Source organism: Furipterus horrens, unplaced genomic scaffold, assembly GCF_987537825.1.
Source record: "Furipterus horrens unplaced genomic scaffold, mFurHor1.1.pri manual_scaffold_6, whole genome shotgun sequence".
Lineage (NCBI taxonomy): Eukaryota > Metazoa > Chordata > Mammalia > Chiroptera > Furipteridae > Furipterus > Furipterus horrens.
Genome location: NW_028327176.1, coordinates 29223000 through 29244533, shown reverse-complemented (window position 1 = coordinate 29244533; position 21534 = coordinate 29223000). Strand labels below are relative to the sequence as shown.

Sequence of the window (21534 nt, the reverse complement as noted above, 5' to 3'; positions counted from 1 at the left end):
TTTTGTTTGTTAGTTTATTTTGTTCATTAGAATCTACATGTAAGTGAAATCATATGGTACTTGTCTTTCTCTGACTGGCTTATTTCACTTAGCATAATATTCTGTAGGTCGTTCGTTCATCTATGCTGTTGTAAAAGGTTAAGATTTACTTTTTTTTTTTTTTTACACCTGAGTAGTATTCCATTGTATAAATGTACCACAGCTTTTTCATCCACTCATCTACTTAAAATCCATCTCAGATGTTTTTTTAGGGGAGTCTCTCTTAACATTGGGTTTCCCAAATTAATAGTAATAATGTGTGTCTAATTTATATCCTACTTCTCCTTACTTCTTATGCTCTCAGGTAAAGGTGACATTAGGGAGTAACAAGGATTTGGGTGGAAGGAAGGATGTATGTCCTGTCTAAAAGCACTTTCATTCAGAGAAACAAGATGGCGGAGGAGTAAGTGGAAGCTACACTAACTTCCTCCTAGAACTAGTCTGGATTTACAATGTAATTTTAGAGAAATCATCTGGAATAACGAACCGAACACCAGCTGGAGAGAAGTCTTATAACCACGGAGAGACAGAAAAGGCCGCTACATCACAACGTGACCGGTAGGGAGTGCGGAGACGTGGAAGGGCTGGCTGGGCTCCCACGGGTGGCAGCAGAAGGGGCTGAGAAACAGCTCAGCAGCCGGGGATTCCCCCTGAGAAGGGCAGGGTCTAAACCCCCAGCTGGGCTTCCCAGCCTACAGCGACAGAGTGGAAAGTAAAATAGTATCAGCTGTGAAAAGCGAAAAGCCACAGGCTTTCTTGCTAGCCGGAGAGAAACAGCAGGAGAAAAAGAGCTCTTAAGTGGATCACATACGAAAATATTTTGGCCACCACTTACCCTGGGCTCAAGCAGAGGGAAGGCAATGAGGGCTGGAGACACTTGGGGAGAATTTGGCACGGTGGCTTTGAGGGGAGAACTGGAGGAGCAGCTGACTGGGTCCCAGTGCTGACTCATCCCCAGTACTGCGGGTAGACCATTCCCCTCCAAGTGGCGTCAGCCTGAGGGGAAGCAAAAGCCCTGCCTACAGGAATTAAGCTGCCACACCCACAGTCCTTAAGCCTGACAGCTAATCACAGATTGAATAGATTAACAATCAAAGAAGACAGACAACAGCAGTAGATCCCTGGGAGTCTCCAACAGGCTGCCTAGGGCCAGACTGGTACATGATCTGACGCCACCAGAGGCAGATCCAGGAAGTGCAGATCATTCCAAGAAGCACCAACAAACAATAGGAGTCAAAAAAATGGGGAGACAGAGAAACAACCTCCCATCAAAAGGAAAGGTAGAATCCCCAGAAAGAGTGCTAAATGAAATAGAGGGGAGCGAACTATCAGATATGGAATTCAAAACATGGATTATGGAGAAGCTGAATGAGCTCAGCGGAAACTTCAAAGAACTCCAGAAAAACTACAAGGAACTCACAGAAAATTACGTGAGCATGAAAAAGGACATAGAAGCTATCAATAAGAGCCAGGAGGAAATGAAAAATACGATCTCTGAATTGAAGAACACAGTAGAAGGAATTAAAAACAGGCTAGAGGAAGCAGAAGATCGGATCAGCGAGCTGGAGGACAACCTACACAAAAACTCCCAGACAATGCAACAAAATGAAAAAAGACTGAACAAGACTGAAGAGGTTCTAAGACAGCTGCAGGACAGCATGAAACGTAATAATATCCGTATCATAGGAATTCCAGAAGGAGAAGAAGAAGAGCAAGGGATAGAAAACCTCTTTGAAAAACTAATGACAGAAAACTTTCCTAACATGACAAGAGAAAGAGTCACGCAAGTCCAGGAAGCACAGAGGGTCCCAATGAAGATGAACCCCAACAGGCCCACTTCAAGACACATCATAATTAAAATGCCAACATTCAAAGACAAAGAGAGAATCCTAAAAGCAGCAAGAGAGAAACAACTAATAACATACAAGGGAGCTCCAATAAGGCTATCATCAGATTTCTCAGCAGAAACACTACAAGCCAGAAGGGAATGGCAAAAAATATTCCAAGCAATGAAAAACAAAGGCCTACAACCAAGAATACTCTACCCAGCAAGGCTTTCATTCAAAATGGAAGGTGAAATAAGGAGTTTCCAAGACAAAAGAAGGCTAAAAGAATACATCTCCACCAAACCAGCATTGCAAGAGATGCTAAAGGGTCTGCTTTAAGAAGATGAAGAAACAGAGAGACAGAGAGGAACACGAGTACAAAGGGGGAAAATGACAATGAATAAGTACTGAAAGAAAGAAGGAACTTCTACCATTTGCAACAACATGATTGGAACTAGAGAGAATTATGCTTAGCGAAATAAGCCAGGCAACAAAAGAAAATTACCTTATGCTGTCACCTGTTACAGGAAACTAATGAACAACACAAACAAATGAGCAAAATTGAACCAGAGGTATGTAAACAAGGAATAAACTAACAGTAACAAAGGGGGAGATGGGAGGGAGAGAAGGGGTAAGAAGGGGAAGGGTCTAGTCAAAGAACATGTATGAATGACCCATGGACATGGACAACTGGGTGGGGACTGACTGTGGGGGGGGGCAGGGTGCAGGGAAGCAAGAGGGGGAAAAAAAGTGAGACAACTGTAGTGGAAAAACAAACAAACAGAAAATTTTTTAGTGGGGGGGGAATAAAAATATAAAGAATAGAAATGCAAGTTCAGTGAATATTAGAAGGACAAGGATTTTCCTTCCGATAAGACAGTCCTACAGATTTAGAGACTTGTATGTGGGTTATGTTACATAAATTAACACATGTGTTTTCTGTTTTCAAAGGGCATAAGCCTACAATCTCATTACCTGAGTGATTATCTGTATGCATAGGCCTCACTTAATCCTGTCTGCATTGCTGCCTCCTGAGACTCAATGGTTTGGCTGAACTAAGTGGCTGGGTTGGTGAAGAACGGGGTGGTCTGTGGGCTTCACTTTAAAACTGGTTTCTCTTTTCTATCCTAATGGCTTGGACAGAAAAAGCCCAGAGGCCTGAGATGGGGGATACCTAAAATATTTCCCTCAGTCCAAAATAAGTATAATGGGCAAAAGGGTTTTGGACAGGTGAGATGTACCTGGCACACCTTCCTCCAAAGAAGCCCTTCTTTTCCCTAATGTGGGACATTGAAAAATTAATACCTGTCTTTTGTCATCTAGTGGTTACGGATTAAATGATGTCCTTTAACCCTGTTGCCCCCAGAATACAACAAGGATGCCAGCCTGTCAAACCAAGCATGCCGTTGTCCAGAGACAGCCAACCAACCTGGAGTCTGCACGATCCTTCCCCTTGTGGGAAGGCCACCCTCCCCTCCACATCCCCACTCTTATTAGGGATTTCTTGACCCACGGGTAGGTAGGACGACGACCATGTCCAGCTTGAAGCAGCTAGAGGAGCTCGAGACCTTCATCCATTGTCCTTTATAAGATTGTAAAGGGTCTTAAGTCTGAGAGGGAGGAATTGTTATTTTTTATTGTTAAAATATTTAACTAATTAATTAATTAATTTTAAAAAAGAAGAAGAAGAATATATGAAAGGGTGAGGCGGGAGAGCTTGTATGTACGACCCATGGGCATGGACTTGGAGAGGGGATTGTTGGGGAAGGGGGGTGCTGGGCGGAGGGGAGCAAAGGGGAAAAAAAAATTGGAACTATTGTAACAATATAATCAATAAAATATACTTAAAAAAAAAATAAAAAAAAAATAAAAGCACTTTCATTCAAATTAAAAGACAAACAAAACTATATTCTCCTCAGATAATACCCTTTATGGAAGAGATTCAATTAGTTGTAATTATGTAACTTTTGATATATTAGATTATAAATTCTTAAATGTTTCTTAACTGAAATTTAGTTAATTTTCTTGCTGAGATTAAGTAAGGGAGGTGAGAATATCCCTATTGAAAAGCCATTGAAGGGCAAGGGCAGAGATGCTGTAAATGGATGAGAACACAGAAAGGGTAGAGCTGAATTTCTTTGTCATTTTTAGCTTGCGTTTTTTCTTACAGTTTTTTCCCTCCAGTGTCCACTAACAATCACTTCCCTACATTTATATTCATCAGCATGTATGCGGATACACTGCCTGGAATATACTGAGTAATGGAGTAAGTTCTGATCAAGAGTGACAAGAGGCAAGCGTTAAAAGGGTTTCTCCTTTGCTCAATTTGACTTTAAAGAGATAAAGGACTGGGAAAAGAGGATAGTGTTTGTCATAGCTCTGGCTGCCTTAATAAAGTACCATAGACCAGGTGGTTTAAACAACAGTAATTTATTTTCTCATAGTTCTGGAGGCCGTGAAATTCAGGATCAAGGTGCAGGCTGGTTTGGTTCCTGGTGAGGGCACTTTTTTTGGCTTGCAGACAATGGCCTTGCTGTGCTCGCACTTATTAGGGAGAGAGACAGAGCTCTCTGATACTTCTTTTTATAAAGGTACTAATTCCATTATGAGGACCCTACCCTTACTACCTCATCTTAACTGAATTATCTCCTATGGCTCCGTCACCAAGTATCATCCCACTGCGGGGTAGGGCATCAACATATGAATTTGTGAGGGACACAGTTCAGTCCATACCAGTGCTCTAGTAATTTTTTTGGTAACTTTCTTATATCTTAAGACTTGACCATTATTATTAATGCTTTGGAGACTCTTCCCAGAATAGAGAAGTTTTTTCCTCGCTTAAGTTTTATGTGTGACCATGGTTACTCGGTTTTTAAAAATAACTCCAGATGCCATTGTTAATAATTTCCAGACATTGCAGTCTCTCCTCACAGATTGTTACTTTGGCTTCAGTAAAGTTATTACCCCCTTTCTGTTCCCCTTCCTCTCTCCTCTTCCAGGAGCACTTTCCTGGTCTTGTTATTGGTACATCAGTTTTAGTATAGATGTTTTTTCCTTCAGGTGGAGACCACGTCGCTTTGCAAGGCCAGAGTTAATGAAGATCTTACACAATTCAGTGGATGATTCTTTTAAACGCCTTATTTATCCTCTCCTCTGTAGAGAGTTCAGGTATGCATCTTGCCTGATTTAATTTTGTGTACTGTTTATTATTATGTATGATAATAGGCCCATTAAAACATGTGGTAAATATTTGTTGATCTACTAACCCGTCCAGAGAACTGAGTCACAATCACAAAGTCTTAAAATTAAGCCTAGGTTTCAATCTAAAGAGTCATTGACATGCATAGATCACAAAACATAGCTCTTAATTACAATATACTTATCAAATCTTGACCCCTTACCATGTACCTCTTCCAGTTCTGTAATACCAGTCTTGCAATTTGACAACAAAGCTAAACAAAGGATTTTATTGATGAGAGATTTGGCTTGGGAGAAACAAACTAAGAAGTTAATGGAGAGGTTAGTTGGAAGCAGATTTTTGAGATAAAGTGAGCCAAAAAATGTATAAGGGGATTAGTGGAGCACATGATGAATTTATTACTATAAAGAGAGAAAGGTAATATGTTTTTCACTCCAAATGGGAGTTGTTTGGGTGAGTAATTATCAGCAATGTTGAGCAAATATTAGATTATTAAAGGGATCATGTATATGGTCTAGCAGAAGGACTAAGAGTTACAAAGCAGAACTGCAGAAGAGGTGAGGTGCAGAATCATTTTTAGGGGAAGAGATGGAAAGAAAAGTAATGTCGGGGCAAAAACCTCTTTCCCTCTGGCCTTTGTCTTGGTAGGCAGTCTTTAGAAACCAGCCATTTATTTCTTCATGCATTCCTTCCTACTTCTATAGATTTTCTTCATTCTCATCTGTTTATAGGTTTCAGCAAGGGTTCTGGGAACTATACATTTCTAGTCATCTCTTCAACCTCACTAGGATTTGTAGCAGCCTTTGTAATGTTGGTCTGTTTTTCTTTTACAGGAGCTGGTCATTGAATTTGGAGGTGTTTAGAGCAGGTAGTGAGGAGGTACTATTAAAAAGAACACACAGTTCCCTTGTCCCACTTCTTTTTTTATCAAAGTCATTTGTTCTTTTGATTTACTCTTTTTAGCCCAGATGTCCCTTAAAAATATTGCTTCTTTTGGAATCGTACTTTAAGTCTGTGTGGAGTAACGTTTCTTGATTTTGAGTGCTGGGACATCACATGTAAAAATAAGGGATTCTGTTCTCAACAAAGTGAAAAAGAAACTTACTTAAATTGTTTTTTCATGTTGCATATAATGTCTAGTGGCACTTTTGGCATTTTTGTGTATATTCAATTTGTGTAGCTTCACTGCTTATGGAATAATTTCATTTAGATTTAATGATAGCACCTTGCTGTGGAATTGTTTAATGTATAATCCTTCTCTGACTTCCATTAGTGGCAAGCAAGAGCACTTTCCTTCTCTTTTTCTAAAATGCCTGTGGTTAAAAATATATATCTTATTTCATTCCATAAGTTGTTTTTCATGCATTGTCTCTAGACATGTCTCTTGATAGAAATACTTGTAATTACCTGAACAGCAGTTGAGGGGGAAAACTGCCAAGGGATTTTTTAGAGAAGAAAATTACTTCTCTAATTAAAAAGAAATTTGTCCTAATGTAGAAAAATTGAAAGGATCAGTAAAACAAAAAACACATAATTTTGCTGCCTAGACATTACCATCGTTACCCAGACTTTTCTCCATTCATGTGTATGTATTAAAGGTGAACATATAGACTATATTATTTTGCAGCCATTTTATTCATTAGACTATATACAATGCATAGTCTGCTTCTGCATTTCTTATTTCTGTGACTGTCATCACCATTCATTCATGTATCATTTTTCACACCTACCTCTTTCTTTAAGCTGTCAGTTAACCATTTTTTATTATATTTTGAATTTTGACTCCTGTTTATCTCCATGGTTACTAGGGGTTAGTTAGTATCCATGGTTAGTTCAGGACATCATCATTTTTGTCTGAATTATTATCCCAGGGTCATAGAGGATCTCTGTCTTGTATCTTCCAATACATATTCCACATTTTCATCCTAAAATTCCCATCTGATTATTTCATACCCTGAGACTTAAAATCCTTCCATGGATCTTTGTCTCCAGGAAAAAATCGAAACTCTTTGAAGAACGTGCACTTAACCTTTGTGATCTGGTATCTTTTTGCCTTTTGTCTTGATACTTCTTTTAACTTTAGCATATGAAATTACTTGCCTATGTCTTGGTATTTTTTATGTTAGCATGAAATTACTTGCTTCCACCATAATAAGCCGTGAGCTGCTTCCATTGCCTGGAGTATTTTCTCCATGCCTTTTATCTACTCTCCCTACCTTTTTTTTTCTAACTCTGTTACTTACCCTTCTTGATTCACCTGAGAAGACAACTCTTTCAGAAAGTCTTCCTCATTTAGCTATCCTTCCTATGTGGTTCCATTGGAATAGCACTTACTGTTTTAAACTTGCATGTTTATTTTTGCTTCTTCCACTAGACAGTGGTCTTCAGGGTGGGGATCTTGTCCTTTCAGCTTTGTATCTCTCATGCTCGATCATGGTACCTTATACAAGACTGACAACAAATGCTCACTCAATAAATAAGTTAAAAGTGAAGCTCTAGAAATACCTATAATGATATTTTTCATGTTGCGTGGCTGAATGCAGGCAGAATGGCCGTGAAATGTTAGAGCAGATGAGAGAAAAGCCTTGGGGAACTGAATCAAGCCAGTAAAGCAAACATTAGTTAGCTGTGTGTGCCTTCAGTTATGTAAATAATTCTATCTCAAAACTAATATGAAATGTCCTTTGAATTGCTTTTGAACTCTAAATTTTCTTGTGGCCAGTGGCATGCATTTTTTTTTTTTAACCTTATCTAATAGAGATGACATACTTTTTATAATTTCTTAGGAATTTGAGGAGATAAAAAGTTTTATTAGGTAGCTGAATGGTGTAAAACTTAGTTTACAATTGTCTTTAAGTCCATTATAGGTGTATATTTTAATCCTAGAATAAATTTTAAAATTAGACTTTTACTAACTTCTTTGGGTAAAATTGGGATGTTATTTATATGAGCCATGGTTCTTGACTGGTAGTGGTATCCGTAGTCATATCAGATCAGTGTGAGAATGACAAAGGGGTGGATGTAGGGAATGGAATAGAGCGAGAAGGGAACACTGAGGTATGTGTAGGTGACGGTGTAAAACTAATTATTGTGAAGGAGGCTTGTTATGGTTAAATAACTTATCATTCTAATATGTTTATATTTTTAATTTGCTGATGAACTTTAATTTGATTCATGTGATGTCCAAGTCATTATACACCTGTCTCATAAACACAGATGTCTACACATGATAGATTTTGTATATAAGGGAGAGCAGATAGAGGAGTGTAGGTATGATGAACATGGCAGGATTGCTACCACAAAGTTATTTGGGATACCATGTTAGTGCTGTTAGTAAAAATAGACTCAATAGAATTTTGTGTATGATGTTTTCTCTCTCAAGTAATTTTGTTCTAATAAATGCTCCTGTACAGAATGAATTCTGTTCTTTTTCTGGAAGAAAATGTAGGTGAATGAAAAACTAAATACAGTCTCTTTTTCTTTTTCTATTTGTTTCTAAAGAGCCAAACTAACATCAGATGCAGAGAAGGAATCTGTAATGATGTTTGGACGGAACCTTCGTCAGCTCCTTTTAACCAGCCCAGTTCCAGGGCGCACCTTGATGGGAGTGGATCCTGGTTACAAACACGGTTGCAAATTAGCTATAATTTCTCCTACCAGTAAGCATATCTTTCAGCTTTTATATTAACGTTGTTTGGTTGGTCATATGTTTCACTTCATATATTTCATGAGGACTTGGAAGTAATGTTAATTTTAAAGTCTTAGAAAAGATTTTCTCGTGTACTAGGATATGGGAACCAGAGAATCAAAGTTCATATTTGTCTTATTTGATGACCAGAATCCTCAATATATTACTGTTATTTATGCTCTTCTCTATGTCACAGTGAAGATATTGAAGATTAACTGAAGTCAGACCTTTAACAACTCTGCCCCCCATCAACTTTTATTTATTGTGTTGGATTTATGTGTGATACATTTTATTTTTTATTTTATCTTATCTATTTACCTATTTACACTTTTTATAGTACAGGAAGATCATCTTTATTATATTATAACTAGAAACAGAAGAGATAACAAGTTCACAAGGTATTTTGGGTTATTATTTTTTTAAGATCAGGCTTCAATAACAATAATCAAACTGAGTCTGAACTGCACAGATGTTTTGATTACTACTGTGATGCTGAAGGACTCAAGAGCCAGCAGTGTAAAGTAACATAAAGGTAATGACAGAATTTCCCACCAGCCAAAAATGCCGATCACTGCAATGAACTCTACCCTTGTAATTTCTTAATATTCTTCTTAAACACTGAACAGTTATTGTTACTCAGCAAACTATTAAACATGCACGTAGAATTCCTACAAGAATACTATCTTAATATTATTAATATTAATACCAAAGTTTTGTTTCCCCCCAAATTCAGTGAATCATGGTTCCATTCCCTGTATGTGTTAGTGTTAGCTGTAATATGCAAACTTTATTTTGTTTTCAAGGTTAAATAGCAGATTGACTTCGCATTTGGTGGCCAGCTGTGTACCTTAATTTCACATCTTTTATGTTTTAAATAAATTTAACTACATTTCATAGGCCCTGAGATTTTTTCAATAACCTGCTAATGATTGTATATTTTTAATTTACACTTCATTCTAATTAATTTGAACCCCACATAAGTATTTAAAATTATTTACAGATGGTAGTATCTAAAGCAGTGATAAAATTTACTACTTGTACAGTTAGACTGCTAAAAAGACCTTTAACTAAGGGCTGCATATTTTATGCATTTTTTTATTTGCTAGGAGCAATTCTTAAAATACAGCTATGATTCTGTCAGCAATAAGTCCTTTCACTTTGCTTACTTCCACATGGATAACCAAATTCACTTTTTTCCCTCTCTTATAAAACACCTCCCCCCCAAACATAAATGTTAATTGTCCAACTGAACAGGTGCCAAAAGAAACTTGAATTTGAGTAACAGATTGATAAATACAATGACTAGCAGAGAAATATGCTCATAACAGGCACCCAATACATGTTTGTTACACATGGAATGTGTGAATTGTAAGGCAGCTGTTAGTCTGATACTTTTCATCATACACCATAACTTATTTTTTTTAACAAGGGAATTCAAGGTTACCAGATTTAATTCTCCTTCAAATATAAATCCAAGATTTTGAAATTTTAAAAAGTTTTAATAGTTCTCAGAAAATATAAACAAATCGATAGTAGTTGCTACTACAATATTGAGAGAAAAAAAGAACAATTATCAAGTCATGTGTACAATTGAGAAGAAATACAAAATTAAGAAGTATTAGCTAATTATTATTTTCTCCAGATTTATCCTTGCAGTGTTTTTGTTCATGTATTTATCCCTGTTAATATCTCTGAAGCTGGAAGAGAATTTTATTATCTGACTGGATTTCTCTACCTCCTTAGGGACATAATTAGTGAAAAGCTGGTATAAATATAAGGTTGTGTTTTCATGTCATGTTATGTTTCTGTGTTTGCTTTGTGTTAACATTAAATTTTTCCTGTTGAACTGATTCTGTAGAGTAAAAATTAAAATTTCTTAAAGTACAAAATTATAAATATACTATTACAATAATGTAAAACTAGATACACAGGGAAATACTATAAGGAAGTAAGAATGTAGGGTATAACAATTTTTATTGCCAAATGTTCTTTCATGTGATTATATGACTTTTATAATTAAAAATTGAAAAGCATTAATAGTAAAATTTTTAATAGCAAAAATAAATAAAAAGCATGCTTTGTAAAAATATTCTGTATGTGGAGAATATGAGCTAATCTGCCAACTTATTGTGAGCTTGTTTGCTTAAAATACTGTTTTTGTTGATAGCTTTGAAGCATATTGCACACTTGTCATTAGCATATTAATAAGTAACTTATTCTTTTTAGAAAGGATACACTGACAAAAATCTTAAGTTTATGGCTTTGACCAAACATTTGTAGTCTGTCACAGGACAATGACAATGGCAGAAACATTGATGATAGAGTTCATGGTTCCTTTCCCCCATCTTGCGGTACAGGTTCTGTCAGATGTGCTGTCCCAAAAGCATGAGCTGGCTGTGTGAAAGCCGTACACAGTCCTCTGGACCACTGCACAGGTTCCGATATATTTATAAGCCTTTCCCAACTTAACCAAATGTGCTAAGGATTGTTCCACTGTGCTTGTGGCCCATTGGTTGGTGTTGTCCTGATTAGAATCTTCTCCCCCCAAAACCCCACCTATAAACTCCTTAACAATAATGTGGGCCTCATCTGCGTTGAAGCCATCCTCGTTCATAGTGGCGATGGTACTCCTTGATGGTGGCGCCTGTGTGATGTTTAATTCTGTATATATTTTAAATACCACAGGGCATTTTTATTGTTTTGGCCAGTGACTGTTTTTTCTATTACTCATATATATATACCCTATTACTCTTAACTTTTTCTAAATTTCTTTGTTTTCATATGAGATCATTTTTTTCTTTATAAATTTTTTTTTAAAGATTTTATTTATTTATTTTTAGAGAGAGGAGAAGGGAGGGAGAAACACAGAGAGACACACCAATATGTGGTTGCCTCTCACACACCCCCAACTGGAGACCTGGCCTGCAACCCAGGCATGTGCCGTGATTGGGAATCAAACTGGCTACCTTTTGGTTCACAGGCCGGCGGCACTCTTTCCACTGAGCCACACCAGCCAGGGCTGGGCAGTTACTTTCAATGTCGATCAGTTGGTGACCAATCATCTCAGTTTTTGTTTGAAAAAGTTTCTGATTTGCCTTTATTTTTGAAGAATATTTTTGGAGGGTTTAGAATTCAGGACTGGCAGTACTTTAATGATGTCATTTCATTTGTTTCAGGTTTACATATTTTTAAATTTTTTAATTATATTTATTGGGGTGTCATTGCTTAATAAGATCACATAAGTTTCAAGTGCACGGTTCTATGATACATCATTTGTATATTGCATTGTGTGCCCACCACCCAAAGTCAAATCTTCTGTCATATATTTGATGTGGGGTTTTTTGGTTTTATCTATCCATCTATGCTACTACAGTTTCTCTTGAGAAATCAGCCAAAAATCTTATTTTCCCTGGCTGCAAAGATTTTCTCTTTAAGGTTTTCAGAAGTTTTCTTATGATGTTGTTATTATTATTATTTTTATCTGTGACATGAAATCTGCTTGGGTTTATAGAGGTTTTTGCATCTCCTTTTCAAATTCCAATTAAATGTATATTAGACCTTTCAACTTCCTCTTCTATTTTCCATTCTTTTGTTTTATTTTCTCTTGATTGGCTTTAAGTTAATCCTCTGCTGTGCTGTCTTATCTGCTATTATATCCATCCATTGAGTTCTCTATTTAAGTTATTATGTTTTCAAGTTTTGGAATTTTCATTTGATAATTATAAAAAATAGATTATGGTTCTATGGTAAACTTCTTCACCTTTTAACTTGTTTTGATCTTTTAAATTTCCCTTATTTTTACCTTCTGTATCTCTTAAGACATTTACTATTTATTCATTCTTGTGTTTCTTTTGGTTTAGGTTTTCATCTGAAATAACTTTTTCTTTCATATGTAATTTATACCTGAGTTCTCTCATCTCATTTATGAGGTTTTCTAATTTTGACTTGTTATTCTCATTTTCTATAATTTATTTTGTAGCTTGTTCTTATATATTAGGCTCTAGTTCTTCTCTGTTTTGTAGATGAGGACATCATAGTAGTCTTTTATTTCTTGTTTTATAATAATAATTCTGTATAAAATTTGACTATGATTCTTTTCTGTTGATTAATGTTACATAAAATTAGTGTCCCTCAACTTTTAGGCTGAGTCATGAAAGGTTTCTTAGCTGTGTATCTCTAGAATTGTCACTTCTATTTTTTTTCAAAAATTATTGGGAAAAAAACTTCTGTATCTATGTAAACTGAGAGAGTTTCTGGAATCTGCTTCCATTTCACTTGCTTCTCTTTTATCTGGACTTTTGTTTCTTTGCTTATACTACCCTTGCCTTGCTCAGCGTGGATATGATTTGCACCAGTTTTCTCCTCAGTGTGGGTTTTATATTGAAAGGGATATTCTATTTGTTACTTTCAAGAGTTCATAGAGATCCGAGTTTTCCAGTCTTTTCTTAACTTACTGTGCAGCCTTTGTACTGACCTATAAATAGAATATGCAGGGGTTTTCCCCCACAGTTTTAGGTCCTGTTCTCAAACAAACGTGTTTAACTTCCAGGAAAGTACCTTTTGGCATTTTTGGGATTCTTCTTATCTTAGGTTTATGATGTAATCTTGCTTCCTCCAACAGAACTGTTGATGCATGAAGGTCTTGATAGTTGTCAGCACATTGTTCCCACTTGCTCATAATTTGGGATTTTGCAGGGTTTTGAATTTGCTATCCTAGTTGCTCTTTTTATGCTATGCATTTTTATAATAAAGTATATTTTAGCAATGTTTTTTTCCTGCATCTATTGAGCTATCATATGACTTTTAGCTTTTCTTATGTTTGCGTTGTTTATAGGATGATTCTTTTTAAATTTTACACACACACACACACACACACACACATCTTCAGTCTGTTTTGTTAAGTAATATTTTTATAAGAATTGATCCATTTCAATCGTTAATCTAAACGAACATAAAGTTCATAATAGTTTCTCTGTATTATTTAAATCTGTTCTGAATTTGTACTTAATATCTTCTTTTTATTTCTGATATACTTATTTGTATGTTCAGTCATTTCTTTTTCCTGATTGGTATTGCTAAGTTTTTCTTAACAAGTGCTTTTTAATTTTCAACTTCATTGGTCTTCTGTTTTTTTAAATTTTATTTTATTAATGTCTGCTTTTAGCTTTATCATTTGCGTCCTTCTGCTTTCTTTGAGATTATTCTATTGTTATTTTCCTAACTTCCTAAGTTGGTCACTTAGCTCATTATTATTTCTATTCTTTAGGTAGTTACCCTCAAATTTTTAAGTATATTTTTAACTAAAATACAGTACAGAAAAGCTCACCATTCATAAATATGCAGTTGAAAAAAATTATACATGATAAAGAAATTCACATGCTTATAACCCAAAGAAGAAATAAAAATATCACGTTTGATATATAGTAAATATTTGGTTAATGTTAGCTTTTACTGTTATTGATGTTAAGTATTATTAGAAATCAGTAATGGATTTATGTAGCAAAATAGTCCTTGTAACTTTGGAAGTAACAAAACTTCATAGTGCTTAGGGAGAATCTGATTTAGTGAATATGAATGATTCAGACTGCATTTAAAAAGACAAACCAGTTCCCTTTTCTGTTTTAACTGGCTTAAATCATTGGTGTGTTATATTTTTTAATGTCTTATAAATTGGCTTATTCTTTTCGTTTTTTCCTAAGGTCAGATACTTCATACTGATGTGGTTTACTTGCATTGTGGACGAGGCTTCCAAGAGGCAGAGAAAATAAAAAGGCTTTTGCTGAATTTCAAGTATGAAAATAAGTAACCTTTTAAGTACTTCGGTTGCTCAGCCAATCAGAGATACCTTTGAAGCCCCTAATTTGGAGGGAGGGATCATGGGGAGTGCCTTGGTGAGAGAGAAGGAGCCACATACAACAATGCAGGGGGCAAATTGCTGGAGAGCTCTGCATTTGGAGACTCCAGAGAAGCGCTCCTCCCTTCCTCTGCCACCTTCACTAAACAAAGGGGGTAATATGAGCAAAGCGAACATTTAATTCTTCTATTTGGGGCTGTACTTCTCCCCTTTCCCTTCCCTCCCTTCTTCCTTCCTTCTTCTTTCCTTTCTTACTCATGGATCTGAGGGACGGATCTGGTGGTAGTTAGAAGCTTCAGAAATTATTTGACAACACATCACGTAATTCAGTCAGAATGTCTATTATAAATTTGGTTCCTGTTAGCTGGGAAGAAAACTGACTGTTCTTGAGGTGTGTGACAGTAAAATGTTTCTCCACTGACTGCTATACCAAGTGAAGAGGCAGTGTCTGTCTCTTCATTACATGTGTCTGTCTCCCTTGTGAAACAGTGGAGAAGTGGCTTGGATAAATGAGAGAATATGAACGTTGTACAATAGTATTTGTGCATTCTGTACATTTTCTTCTGATTGATTTGGAAGCATGCCTTGAGCTCATCCTGTGTCTCCTCCTGTTCCTTCCCTGAAGCTGCAGCACAGTGGTGATTGGAAATGGAACTGCCTGCCGGGAAACAGAAGCTTACTTTGCTGACCTGATAATGAAAAATTACTTTGCACCACTGGATGTTGTTTACTGGTAAGGATGTTAGGAATGTTTATTTGCCTTGAGAGTCAAAAGAACTTCTCCATTTCTTCGTGATGTTTAGTCACCCCCCCCCTTTTTTTAAAGATACACGTCTTGTTTGCCCCCAGACCACCTCTTGCTGTTCCCAAGAGCTTCGCAGGAATATGTAAAGTATCTGTCTCTTGCAGAAATTTGAGTTTCAGTATCCTGAAACCTCTCACAGAAGCAGTAATTTAGGGCTTCCTTGGTTTCATGGGACTTCCCAGGCTTTACACAGTGTGAGGTCTCTCTTTTAACTATGGGCTAATAAGCAGAACTGGATAACTTAGCCTTCTTCTCCCCAAGTTTTGATGCCTATGAATCATTGGCCTTCAGAACTGAGCACCAAGGTAAGAATTACAATTTAAAAGCATTCCTAAAGTTTTTTTCTTATTTGTCTCTTTATCACAAGCTTTCATTTTATGTGGGCATACAGTTAACTTCTGAATAGCTTTGGATGCACACAGCCCGTTTGTCCATTCTTGTTCCTGTAGTAGTTCTGCTTTCATTTACGTAGTTTTCTCACTTTCCCTTTGGCACTCAAATAGCTTGCTTACCTTTTCTAAACCGTTTTACAATATTAATTCCTAAAGGGTCTGATTCTAGGAGATAAGGTAGTTACAAAAGCCCGATATCTAGGGGAGAACACGCAAAAGCCACCTCCCACTTCTTTCTGAGAAATCTAATAACAAAGTATACTCAGCGAATGAGTATGTGACGGACAGCATCAGCAGAACAAAAGAAAAACCAAAAAGCCAACACAGGAAGAAGACTTCTTCAACCCATTTAGAAAGGGCAGAAAAGAGGGGCCTTGTGTGTAGTATAGTATTCCATGTGCCAGGAGTGTAATTAACTTATCAGGAGAACAAACTCAGGGTAACAGTGGGTTTTAGTAGGTGCCATGGGATCATGGTCTAGGGAAGTACCAGATTTAAAATAAAAGTCCACCTCAGCTTTTCTCCTCTCCCGCATGTTTCTTCTTGTTCAGCTTGGTTTGGAGATTACAGTGGATTTTCCCTGTTCTAGGAACTGCATATATGCACCCAGGGCTTTGGAGAACCTAACACAAGGACCTGACAGCTGATTTGGTTTATTTCAGGCAAATTCTCTGATTTCTTTTTAAAAACTTATTCACATTAATTTGATATAAATATCTTATGTACTTTTATAGTAATTATAACTAGAATTTCAAAGACCTTCGCCCATTGTCCTTTACAAGATTACAAAGGGTCCTAATATTTGAGAGGGGGGGGATAGTTAATTTTTACGAACCAGGGGTATGGACTTGGGGGGGATTGCTGGGGGAGGGGGGTGCTGGGGGGAGGGGAACAAGGGGGAGAAAATTGGAACTGTTGTAACAATATAATCAATAAAAAACATTAAAAAATTTAAAAAAATAATAAAAAAATAAAAAATAAAATAAAAAAATATTAAATAGTGAAGACTTCTTAAATTTCATCTGACTTTACTGATAGGGTATCCCTTTATTGAACTTTCAGCAGTGATTGTAGGAGAAAGAGGAAGAGAGCTTTGGCATCAGACAAATCTGGGTACTTCTTTGGTTGTTACCATTTACTGGTTACCAAAGTTTGTATGAGTTGCTCTTCCTCTCTGAGCTTCAATTTCCTTTATCAATAAAATGGGGACTGCTTTTGCTTTCAGTAGCATTTTGAAATTTTCTTTATAATTATCATACATTAAATATTAAAACTTTCTTTTGTATTTATCTCTTTTTGTGTTTCTATTAAGAATTACTGTATTACATTACTTTATATCTGCATAAAGGAGCATCTTTTAAATGTTAATTTTGTTTCCCAACCATAGTACACACTTCTTTCATTGTTTATAATTAATTTTTCAGTTGATTCTCTTGGATTTTTAGGTATATGGTCATATCATCTGCTGAGATGATGAATTTTCTTCTCTTGTTTAATGGTATTATGCAGTATCTTTGAAAAGCTATTTAATAATAATGATAGTGGACCTCTTCTACTTTGATCAGATTGCTTCTAATGGCCCTCTTGAGTTCAATACTGTCTTTTATGTATTTTTAAAACATTTAAAGAAAATAGTCTTCATTTATAAGTGTTTTAAGAATATTAATTACTATTTTATTAAGTTTTAAATCCAAGGATGAAAAACATTTATGGTTTTTCAGAATTTTACTATAATCATGTGAAATTTTTTCCTATTTTGATCTATGAATATGCTAAATTGTAGTAGTAGATTTCCTACAGTAGAATCATCTTTGCAATTTTATTTGCATTTTGTTTTGTAATAGTGTACTATTCTTTTAATATACTGTTGGGGTGTATTTGCTAATATTTTTATAAGCTTTTGAAGTCCTTAAATAATGCAAATAACTAATCAGAATTTACAGTGAGTTTTAGGAAAATCAGCTATTTGATTTCATCTTGTATCATTTTGCCAGTTCAGCGTGGCTTTATGAGGAAGTTGTTTTGTCATATAACACTTTGAAGTTATCAAGCTGTATTTAAGTCGAAATGTTCATGCTCTGTCTGGCAGAAATTTTTAGCACCTCCTGAACATATAATCTGACATGCATTTTTGTAATCCTGTCATTTACTCATCCTGAAAAACATCCAGCACATTCCCTCTATCCCTTCCAACACTTTTTGCTTTGACCTATCTGCCATAGGTTAACATATACCATGACTTACCTCTTAATTTGTAAACCCAAAGCACCCTGACCCACCCATGCAACTCCCCTCTGACCCATGTTCTTTCTATCCTTAAAATATCTTATAAACTGTGGTACTTACATACAGAGTGGGACAAAAGTAGGATTGTAGTTGTGAGTATACGAAAACACAGTTTATTCTTATATTATTATTAATTATTATATTTCACATGAACAACTGTAAAACTGCTTTTGCTTCACCCTGTATAATATGGGAAGGTCATCCAAAACTTCATATCTTAATTACCAAAGGAGGGAAAAAACTGGAATTAATTTGTGGAATGTAACTATGCTAAGGCTTAGTTAGTCATACATGTTTAAAGTTGGAAGTGTTTGTGAAAAGAAATTCTACAATATTATACATGTCATTTGTTTAAGTATTTGCTAGAGTGATTTGCTATTTTCTATTTTTTTTTGCATTATTGAACATTTATTTATTTTGTTTTATTCAGAACTTTATTTGCCCAGATGAATATATATGCACATATATATGTATATGTACATATATCTTATATTATCATATTTCTTTTTTCTTTAAAAGGTTAAAAAAAATATATATTTTTTTTATTTTTTGTTTTTCAATTACAGTTGTCCCCTTTTTTCCCCATTTCTCTCCCCCACCCAACCCACCCCCTCTCCTGCAATCATATCCCTCCCCGTTGTCCATGTCCATGAGTCATGTATACATGTTCTTTGACTAAACCCTTCCCTTACTTATCCCCCTTCTCTCCCTCCCCCATCCCCCCTATTGACTGCTATTCTGCTCTTTGTTCTATTTAGTTCTTTTGTTTGTGTTGTTCTTTAGTTTCCTGTATTAGGTGATATCATATGGTATTTTTCTTTGCCTGGCTTATTTCACTAAGCAAAATTCATTCTAGTTCCATCCATGTTGTTGCAAATGGCAGGAGTTCCTTCTTTCTTTCTGCTACATAGTATTCCATTGTGTAAATGTACCACAGTTTGTTGATCCACTCATCTACAGATGGGCACTTAGGCTGTTTCCAGCACTTAGCTATTATAAACAGTGCTGCAATGAACATAGGGGTGCATAAGTTCTTTTGAATTGGTGTTTTAAGATTCTTCGGGTATAATCCTAGTAGTGGAATCGCTGGTTCAAAAGGCAGTTCCATTTTTAATCTTTTGAGGTAATTCCATACTGTTCTCCATAGTGGCTGCACCAGTCTGCATTCCCACCAGCAGTGCAGTAGGGTTCCCGTTTCTCCACATCCTCGCCAGCACTTGTTGCTTGTTGATTTGTTGATGATGGCCATTCTGACTGGTGTAAAATGGTATCTCATTGTGGTTTTTATTTGCATCTCCCTGATGGCTAATGATGTTGAGCGTTTTTTTCATGTGTCTATGGACCTTCTGTATGTCCTCTTCGGAGAAGTGTTTGTTCAGGTCCTTTGCCCATTTTTTAATTGGGTTGTTTGTTTTCTTGATGGTGAGTCGTATCTGCTCTTTATATATTTTGGAAATCAGCCCCCTGTCTGTGATGTCATTGGCAAATACGTTTTCCCATATGATTGGTTTCCTTTTCATCTTGCTGATGTTTTCTTTTGCTGAGCAGAAACTCTTTAGTTTGATGTAATCCCATTTATTTATTTTTTCCTTTATTTCTCTTGCTTTAGGAGATGTATCCGTGAAGAAATTGTTATGTGAGATATCTGATATTTTCTTGCCTATGTTTTCCTCTAGGACTTTTATGGTGTCACAGCTTACATTTAAGTCTTTGATCCATCTTGAGTTTATTCTCATGTGTGGTGTAAGTTGGTGGTCTAGTTTCATTTTTTTGCAGGTCCCTATCCAGTTCTCCCAGCACCATTTGTTAAAGAGGGTCTTCTCACTCCATTTTATGTTCCTACCTCCTTTATCAAATATTAGTTGACCATAGAGGCCTGGGTTTATTTCTGGACTCTCTATTCTGTTCCACTGATCTATATGTCTGTTCTTATGCCAGTACCAGACTGTTTTGATTACAGTGGCTTTGTAGCATTGTTTGATATCTGGTGTTGTGATTCCTCCTGCTGTGTTCTTCTGTTTCAAGATTGCTTTTGCTATTCGGGGTCTTTTTTGGTTCCATATGAATTTATGGAGTATTTGTTCTAGGTCTGTGAAATATGTCATTGGTATTTTAATAGGGATTGCATTGAATCTGTAAATTGCTCTGGATAGTATCGCCATTTTGATGATGTTGATTCTTCCCATCCAAAAACATGGTATTTGCTTCCATTTATTTGTATCTTCCTTAATTTCTTTCTTCAATGTTATGTAATTTTCAGAGTACAGGTCTTTTATCTCTTTGGTTAAGTTAACGCCTAGGTACTTTATTTTTCTTGTTGCTATAGTGAATGGTATTTTCTTTTTTGTTTCTGTCTCTGATATTTTATTGTTGGTGTACAGAAATGCCTTAGATTTCTGTATATTTATTTTGTACCCTGCTATTTTGCCAAATTCACTTACTATATCGAGTAGTCTTTTAGTGGAGTTTATAGGATTTTCTAGGTATACTATCATGTCATCTGCATATAATGAAACTTTTACTTCCTCTTTCCCAATTTGGATGCCTTTTATTTCTTTTTCTTGTCTGATTGCTGTGGCTAGGACTTCCAACACTATGTTGAATAGGAGTGGAGAGAGTGGACAACCTTGTCCAATTCCTGAATTCAGGGGGAATGCTTTTAGTTTTTGTCCATTGAGTATGATGTTGGCCTCAGGCTTCTCATATATAGCCTTAATTATGTTAAGGTATGCTCCCTCTATTCCCATTTTGCTGAGTGTTTTCATCATAAATGGGTGTTGTACTTTATAAAATGCTTTTTCTGCATCTATTGATATGATTATGTGGTTTTTGTCTTTCATTTTGTTCAGGAGATGTATTTATTGATTTGCGAATATTAAACCATCCTTGCATCCCTGGAATGAAGCCCACTTGATCGTGATGTATGATCTTTTTGATGTATTGCTGGATCCTGTTTGCCAATATTTTATTGAGGATTTTAGCATCTATGTTCATCAGTGATATTGGCCTGTAGTTTTTTTTCTTTGTTGTGTCTTGACCTGGTTTGGGGATTAGAATAATACTGGCTTCATAGAAAGAGTTTGGGATTTTCCCCTCTTCTTGGATTTTTCGGAACAGTTTGAGGAAGATAGGAGTTAGTTCTTCCCTGAATGTTTTGTAGAATTCGCCTGTGAAGCCATCCGGTCCAGGGCTTTTGTGTGCAGGGAGATTTTGGATTACTGTTTCAATTTCCTTCTTTGTTATTGGTCTGTTGAGACTTTCCACTTCTTCTTGATTCAGTTTTGGAAGGTTGTATGTTTCTAGAAATTTGTCCATTTTTTTCTAGATTGTCAAATTTCTTGCCATACAGTTGTCTGTAATAATTTCTAACTATCGTTCGTATTTCTGAGGTATCAGTCGTGATTTCTCCTCTTTCATTTCTGATTTTGTTTATTTGGGTCTTCTC

The 21534-nt window shown here is 36.0% G+C and overlaps 1 protein-coding gene and 1 pseudogene across 3 annotated transcripts in view; one reads left to right on the top strand and one right to left on the bottom strand.

The window, feature by feature from the left end:
• SRBD1 (S1 RNA binding domain 1) overlaps window positions 1-21534 on the top strand; it is a 206565-nt gene that overhangs the window by 34512 nt on the left and 150519 nt on the right. For 2 of the 3 annotated variants that reach the window (XM_090281239.1, XM_090281238.1), the window contains exons 11-14: window positions 4926-5033; window positions 8566-8723; window positions 14452-14542; window positions 15232-15339. In XM_090281239.1, coding sequence (XP_090137365.1) covers window positions 4926-5033; window positions 8566-8723; window positions 14452-14542; window positions 15232-15339 — 465 coding nt within the window. The remainder of the gene's footprint in view (window positions 1-4925; window positions 5034-8565; window positions 8724-14451; window positions 14543-15231; window positions 15340-21534) is intronic. The other variant, XM_090281240.1, reaches the window with a different exon arrangement.
• LOC150005905 (dynein light chain Tctex-type 3 pseudogene) lies at window positions 11037-13430 on the bottom strand (annotated as a pseudogene).